Source organism: Macrobrachium rosenbergii, chromosome 56 (genome assembly GCF_040412425.1).
Source record: "Macrobrachium rosenbergii isolate ZJJX-2024 chromosome 56, ASM4041242v1, whole genome shotgun sequence".
In the NCBI taxonomy this organism is placed as follows: domain Eukaryota; kingdom Metazoa; phylum Arthropoda; class Malacostraca; order Decapoda; family Palaemonidae; genus Macrobrachium; species Macrobrachium rosenbergii.
In genome coordinates, this window is record NC_089796.1 from 34,205,088 (window position 1) to 34,212,369 (window position 7,282).

A 7,282-nucleotide genomic window follows, 5' to 3' on the forward strand; every position below is an offset into this window, starting at 1 on the left:
TTACACCCCTGCTCCTTTCGACATGATCTCTGGGGTGCCTTTACATTCCTCAAGACAGTGGCAGATGTGCATTGGGGCTTCCACCAGGTGGAGTTAGATGAAGAGAACCACAGACACACAACCTTTATCACACCCTGGGGCGTTACGGTACAGAAGAAAATGGGACACTGTTCAGCTTCATGGGACACAAGAGGTTTGATGATTCAGCATTCAGATGCCTGACAACCAAGAGGTTTGATAACGCCATGTGCCAAAAAGGGCATCCCCAGAAAACACAAATAACTTTGTCGGATTCCAGCTGGGATACTCAGTTCTGTCTAGCTGCCATACAGATTCCCAATGCCAGACAACCCCTCTGTCACTGACATCAGGTCTTTCTGGCTTTGTCAACCAGTTGGCACCCTTCCTCGCCACTGCCCCGCTGATGGAACCCTTTAGAGACCTCCTGAAGAAGTCTACAAGCAAGAATGTGTACTGGGATAGCAACCTACAAGAGAGATTCTGCCAAGCACAGTAGGCCATATGCAAGCTGACCAAGGATGGGCTGGTATACTATGACAAATCCCGACCTACAGCGGCCCTAACAGATTGGAGCAGGGATGGGATCGGGTTTGTCATCCTGCAGCAGTACTGTGCTTGTGCCTCGGCTGATGTCCCATTTGCTGCAAGGGTGGGTGGCATATCGCCTTATGTGGGAGCCGCCATTTGTCGCAGGCTGAAGCTGGGTATGCTGCTGTTGAGGGAGAAGCCTTAGCTGTCACATGGTGTCTCAAGAAGGCCAGGCTACTCCTGTTGGGCTGCCCCAACTTACTGATCGTGACTGATCACCGCCCGCTGGTCAAGCTCCTGGGTGATAGAGAGCTGAAGGATATACTAAACCCAAGACTCTTCCGTCTCAAGGAGAAGACCCTACAATACAGGTTCCAGGTAAGATACTTGCCAGGAAAGAGGAATTGCACTGCTGACTTCTTATCATGCTTCTCTGGTCTCCTTTGTGAACCAGATGACAAGGATTCTGAACTTGAAGAGGATATGACTGCCGCCCTTGTCGCTGCTTCAGCCACCGCCCTTGAGCAAGAATGCCTCATACTGGATGAGGAGAGGGTCAAAGAAGCAGCCTCTAAAGACCCTGTGTACCAGCTGCTGGCAGCTAAAGTTGCAGTAAATGACTGGCGCCCGCAGAAGGCACAGGAGGTTCCTGCCTACGTCAGTTTTACTCAGTTAGGGACAGGTTATCTATGGTAGAAGATCTGATAGTCTACATTTGCGAACAAGGATGCCCACGTCTGCTCATCCCAGAGGAACTTCACCGTCAAGTCATTACAGGCCTTCATGCAGGACATCAGGGGGTAGACTCCATGCTCTGCAAGGCTAGACAATCGGTTTACTGGCCAGGGATGGAAGGCGACCTGCAGAGCCACAGGGATGGATGTGCCTCTTGTGATGTACATGCTCCATCACAACCTGCTGAACCATCAGTACTCACACCACCCCCAGAATACCCATTCCAGTCGACAGTGGTGGACATGCTACAGTTGGAGGGCCATATGTACATGGCCTATGCAGACAGGCTCACCAGGTGGCTGGAAGTGGCACACTTCCCACATAGCACATCATCAAGAATTATATCAGTTTTGAGGACTTACTTCACAAGATGGGGAGCACCAGGGCTAATCTTGATAGATGGGGGCACAAACCTCATTAGTGAAGAGACCACATCATTCTTCAGAAAATGGGGATTACGCCTGTCATCGCCTGTCATCAGTAGCAGTCAAGACTGCCAAGAGGATCAGCCTAGGCAAAGAAGGCAGCCTCAATTGCAACAAGGCATCCCTGGCAATTCTTCAGTACCTTAATACACCCCTAAGGGGTTTGACAAGTCCCCAGCACAGCTCGCTATTGGCAGGCAGCTCAGAGATGGAGTGCCAACACCCAGACAGCATTACAAGGTGGAGAGACACTGGGATGAGATAATTCAGCGGAGGGAGCTACGAATGGCAGAGTCCCGAGAGGAGACCCCACCACCTACTGGTACCAGGGAGCTTCTACCCCTGGTTGTAGGCTGCAGGGTAAGAGTGCAGGATCCTGTAACCAAAACCTGGGACCAATCTGGGTTGGTAGTGGAGTCTAAGGGCCACCGACAGTATCTCATTAGGCTGGATGGAAGCGGTCGGGTGTCACTTAGAAACAGTAAGCACCTGGAAGTGTTAAAACGGCAGTCCCCAGTGTTCTCAGCCATTCCCCCATGCCCGTAACCCGCTCCACCTCATCCAAAAAGGCGCACAGTGCAACCCTCATGGATGGGCGAGTCTGTTGTAAAGCCATGTTGTACAGTCTCTGCTGATCATGTTGTTTGTAAAGTCCTCGCTAAGCAAGTTTTCTTTGATGACGGCCCATTTTCTTTGTACCTACGATTTGTCATGCTGGACGGGCCAGGTCATGTAAAATTCAATTGTTTAAACTGTGTATGCAATTATTTATCTGTTCATCAACTGTGTACCATGCATTTCTTCTTTCGCAGGCATCAAGATTGTACTCAACTTTAATTCTGTCTATTGTTACATTGTATATTGTACTTGTTTGCTGTATTTATTTATTAATTGTTATCGACCTCAGGTCACCCTTGCTTCCATTGTCTTCCACGGCCCGACAACAGTCGGCCGCTATATAAACCACCTGGACCTTGAATAAATCAGCAGTAACTTTTACCTGCTCATTTCTTTTGCACCTCTTATAGTGGTGACCCCTGGAGTGGTTCCCGAAGCCATTAGCGGACCCATACGGCAACTCAGTCTTGGCTTCGGGAGCTTACTCTCGCCATTAGCGGACTAATCACGGTGCTGAACCAGCGTTTGGGTGTGCTGACTCTCGTCAGCAAAATCACCAGCGTCATTAGCTGACTCATACGACGCGCTCCTAAGTGCATTTTGATGCGAGTACCCTACTCCATATAAGAGGGCAAAGAGTGAGTATGGACACGGACATCCCCTCCCTCATTCAATTAACCGCTGACCTCGTGGATTCGGAGGTCTACCTCCCACCCATATCCCCGCGCCCGTCCCCGTGCCGAGGCTCTCATGCTCCTCCACACCCCTGCCCGCGCCCCGCACCCTCCCCAGCCAAGCGGGCCAATCCAGAGCCACCCTGTCCATAAATGCATGCCCCTTACCTACCACCTCCTGAAGAAAACCCTCCTCCAGACATGCTCCCTGCAGGTTGCCGAGCAGGCCACCCGCGCCCTCGACCTCACCATCAACCTGCAGCAGGATCAGAGCGTCATGGAGTCATGGGGCATGATCCGAAACCTCCTCACCATCCCAGACACCAACAGCAGTAAAAAGAAGCGCGAGATAAGCCTGTCGCGGGAGATCCTCCTCCGTCAGCTCCTCCTGGAGGTCCGCACACAAATCCCGGAGCCCTACGCAATGCCCCTTGAAGACCTGATCATCTCAGCACAGCACTTGACGGACTCCGTAAAGGCAACAAAGCTGGTACCAGTGCCCACACTACCAGTCAGCGCCATCCAGCAGGAGGAGGGTGCAGAGGAAGAGGTCAACGCATCACCAGGAGGCGCCCAGTGCCTCCCAACAGGTGGAATTCCCCAGGTCTTTGCCATTACCACAGGCGGTTCAGCAAAGATGTCCGGAACTGCCTGCCGCCCTGTTCATTCGTCCGTTTAAAAAACAGGGGAGGCGGCAGCCAGCAGGATAGGTCGCCATGGCAGCAGAAGAACCCAGGGGCCCAGAACCAATAGGCTTCTACGTCCGCGACACCGTCTCCGGCAGGATGATGCTGGTAGACACGGGGGCCATTAGATCAATCTTCCCAGCATCTAGAGAAGACCGCAAGCAGGAACCGGATCCGGCTGCCTCCTTGACGGCCACCAACGGGTCCCCATCCTCTCCTACGGAACCAGGCCCCTGTTGATCTCCATCCTTGGCCGGAGGTACTCCTGGGACTTCATTGTCGCGGACGTTAGGACCCTGCTCCTGAGTGGGGATTTCCTGGCGCACTTCGGGCTGGCAGTCAACGTCGGTCGGAAACGCCTTCTAGATACAGACTCCTGCCAGTCCCTCCCATTGGCAGCGGGACCCAAGGTGCCCACCATCTGCTCTGCCGCCCCACCAGTACTCGCAGCTGCTGACGGAGTTCCCTGACGTGTTCAGGCCCGAGCTCTGCCAAAAGTCCGGGAACCCAGACAAACATGGCATATATCACCACATAAAAACAAAGGGCCCCCCTGCATATGCGAAGTTCCGGAGGCTTCCCCCTCGACGCCTTCAGGAGGCCAAGGATGCATTCGCCGAGATGGAACGAATGGGAATCTGCAAGAAGGCCTCCAGCCCGTGGGCCTCCCCTCTCCACATGGTGCAGAAACCGGACAGTTCCTGGAGACCCTGCGGCGACTACAGGCGACTCAACCTGGCAACGGAACCTGACCATTATCCCCTGCTGAACATGCAGGACCTCACAGCCTCCTTCCATGGGGCCAAAATATTTACTAAGTTGGATCTCTTAAAATCCTATTTTCAGGTACTGGTCGCGCCACAGGATATACCAAAGACTGCCATCATCACGCCTTTCGGGTCCTATGTGTTCGCCTTCTCTACATTCAGCCTGAGGAACGCTGGGGCGACTTTCCAGCGGCTCATGGACAGCATCCTGGGGGACCTAAAGTTCTGCATCTGCTACGTAGATGATATCCCTATATTTTCCAGGTCCCACAAGGAGCACCAAAAACACATCCGGGCAGTCCTGCAGCGCCTGCAGGAGAACAGCCTCGTCATACGTTTTGACAAATGCACCTTCAGCGTACACAAGGCCAACTTCCTGGGCCACGAGGTATCCCCAGATGGCGTCCGTCCGCTCACATCCAAAGTCGCAGCCGTCACCAGGTTCCCCGTCCCCACCTCCGTCAAGGCCATCCAAGGATTTCTCGGGGTGGTGAACTACTACAGAAGGTTCATCCCCGGAATCGCACACACCACAGCCCCTTTGATGGAGACCCTGAAAGGCCAACCAAAATCCTTGCTGTGGGGACCCAGCCAGCAGCAGGCCTTCTCCCTGACGAAGGCCGCCATCGCCGAGGCAACCGCCTTGGCCCACCAGGATCCCAGCACCCCCCTTCAGCTGACAACGGACGCCAGCAACGTCGCCTGTGGTGCTGTCCTGGAACAGGTCATCATCAGCACCCCCAGCCCATCGCCTTCTTCAGCAAGAAGTTCAACCCTGCAGAGGCCCGCTACAGCACCTTCGACAGGGAACTCTGCGCAGTGTACCGCGCAGTCCGGCACTTCAAGTTCCTCCTGGAGGGCACGCCCTTCACAATCTATACAGACTGCCAACCGCTGGTCCACGCCTTCACCAAGCAGGGGGATGCGTGGTCCTCTAGGCAGCAACGGCATCTCTCGGCCGTTGTCGAGTTCACCTGCTCCATCAAGTACCTCCTTGGCAGGAAAAACCCTGTGGCGGACGCCCTCTCCAGGGTCGAGCTGAATGCCATGTGCAGCTGGGAATCAACTACGAAGACCTCGCCAGGGAGCAGGCCGCCGATCCAGACACCCCAGCCTACCGCACCGCCATCACATCCCTAAAGTGGAGGGATGTGCCCCTCACCCTCAGGGGCCCAAATCTCCTCTGTGATGTCAGCACCGGTCAGCCCCGCCCCCTAGTGCCAGCCTCCCGCCGCCGCCAGGTATTCGACATCATCCACGGCCTGTCACACCCCTCCGGCAGGACGACGGCCAAGCTGCTGTCAGAGAAGTTCGTCCAGCACAGGGTGCAGAAGGACGCGAGGACCTGGGCGAGACAGTGCCTGCATTGCCAAACCAGCAAGGTGGGGCGGCACACCAAATCTGGGGTAGGAGAGTTCCCGCAGCCAGGGCGGCGTTTCAGCCATGTGCACATCGACGTCGTCGGGCCCCTTCCCCCGTCAGGCGGGTCCAGATATCTCCTGACGGCGGTAGACCGCTCAACAAGGCGGCCCAAAGCCAAGCCAATGCAAGAGCCCACCACCAGTGCCTGCGCCGAGGCCCTACTCTCCAGCTGGATCAGCCGTCTCGGCGTCCCTGACCAGCTGCTGGGGACAGCTCATCACACCACCACGGCCTACAACCCAGCCACCAACGGCTTGGTCAAGCGTTCCCACAGGTCCCTGAAGGCGTCCCTTATGGCCCGCTGTACCACCGAGGACTGGAAGTACCAGCTGCCGTGGGCCCTCCTTTGTTAAGAACCACCCCCAGGGCCAACGGCGCCCTTTCTGCAGCCGAGAAAACATACGGCGAGCCCCTCGTGGTCCCGGGCGAACTAGTGACAGAGGATTGCCACAACCCATAGGTCCAGAGGCTTCGCAAAATCGTCGGAAAGTTTGCCCCCTACAAGAGAACATATACCGACAGGTCGGCCACCTTCACGCCGCCCGGGCTGGCCTCCACTACCCACGTCTTCGTCAGAGATGACGCCGTCCGCCCACCACTGACCAGGCCCTACCAGGTGCCCTTCCGTGTGCTGGAGCGCAACAGCAAGGCATTCCTGCTCGCACTCCACAGGAGGAACGATTGGGTGTCAATCGACCGGGTCAAGCCCGCCCTCCTGGAGGAGAACACAACCGTCAACACGGCACAGCCACTGCCGCAACTGGACCCTCGCAAGAAGCGGAAACGCGGCCGCCCCCGGAAAAGGCCGCCCACACCCACATTCAGCCACCCTCGCACACAGGACGTCCCTTTGTTGTCCTCGCGCACCCGGGGCACCCTTCAATGCCCCGGCAGATACGCCGATTAACCCTAGAACATGGTCATGGGGTATCTGATACCAAGCTTCTTTTTTTATTGCCATGGCTTGGTACTTTGAGTGAGCCTCTTGGGTCTCCTGTAGCCTCATTTGCATTTTTTATAATGAGACCAAGGGTGTGCTCCTTCTATGCAGTTGGTCGAGAGACAAAATGATGGCATGTGTGCCTTCTACTCATGGATAATATACAATGAAAACCAGCAGAGGACAGGTGGTTCTAAAATACCCAAGCGCACATATATGCAGCAGTTGGCAGTGGCCCCTATCAAACCATGGGCAGAAAAGAGGTTGATCAACACTCCAAAGATGTCAATTGACCTCAAGAAGGTTATATGTACTGTCTGTGACATCCCTCTACTTGCCAACATTGCTCCAGCAGGCCGTGTGGTGATGACTGACAGCAGAGCTCCCATGATTCCCTGCTCACTGTGTCCCAGGAATGAGGACAGGAAGACCCGACACCGGTGCACCGGCTGTGGGAACCCAGTGT

At 55.3% G+C, this 7,282-nt stretch overlaps 2 protein-coding genes across 2 annotated transcripts; both read left to right on the top strand.

Moving 5' to 3' along the window:
• The first annotated feature begins 1,397 nt into the window (after positions 1-1,397).
• LOC136836163 (uncharacterized) lies at positions 1,398-1,856 on the top strand. The gene has a single exon (XM_067100161.1). It carries the CDS (start codon positions 1,398-1,400, stop codon positions 1,854-1,856), a length of 459 nt encoding a protein of 152 aa, XP_066956262.1.
• Positions 1,857-3,717: 1,861 nt separating this feature from the next.
• Positions 3,718-6,783, top strand: LOC136836164 (uncharacterized). Its single transcript, XM_067100162.1, has 5 exons — positions 3,718-3,864; positions 4,087-4,595; positions 4,812-5,178; positions 5,456-6,210; positions 6,399-6,783. Exons 1-5 carry the CDS (start codon positions 3,718-3,720, stop codon positions 6,781-6,783), a joined length of 2,163 nt encoding a protein of 720 aa, XP_066956263.1.
• Positions 6,784-7,282: the final 499 nt, after the last annotated feature.

Coding starts and splice junctions, on each gene's coding strand:
- LOC136836163 (XM_067100161.1), top strand. CDS start 1,398: ATGGAAGGCGACCTGCAGAGCCACAGGGATGGATGTGCCTCTTGTGAT.
- LOC136836164 (XM_067100162.1), top strand. CDS start 3,718: ATGGCAGCAGAAGAACCCAGGGGCCCAGAACCAATAGGCTTCTACGTC. Junction 3,865..4,086: donor GCAAGCAGGAACCGGATCCG/GCTGCCTCCTTG, acceptor TCCCATTGGCAG/CGGGACCCAAGGTGCCCACC. Junction 6,211..6,398: donor GACTGGAAGTACCAGCTGCC/GTGGGCCCTCCT, acceptor ATATACCGACAG/GTCGGCCACCTTCACGCCGC.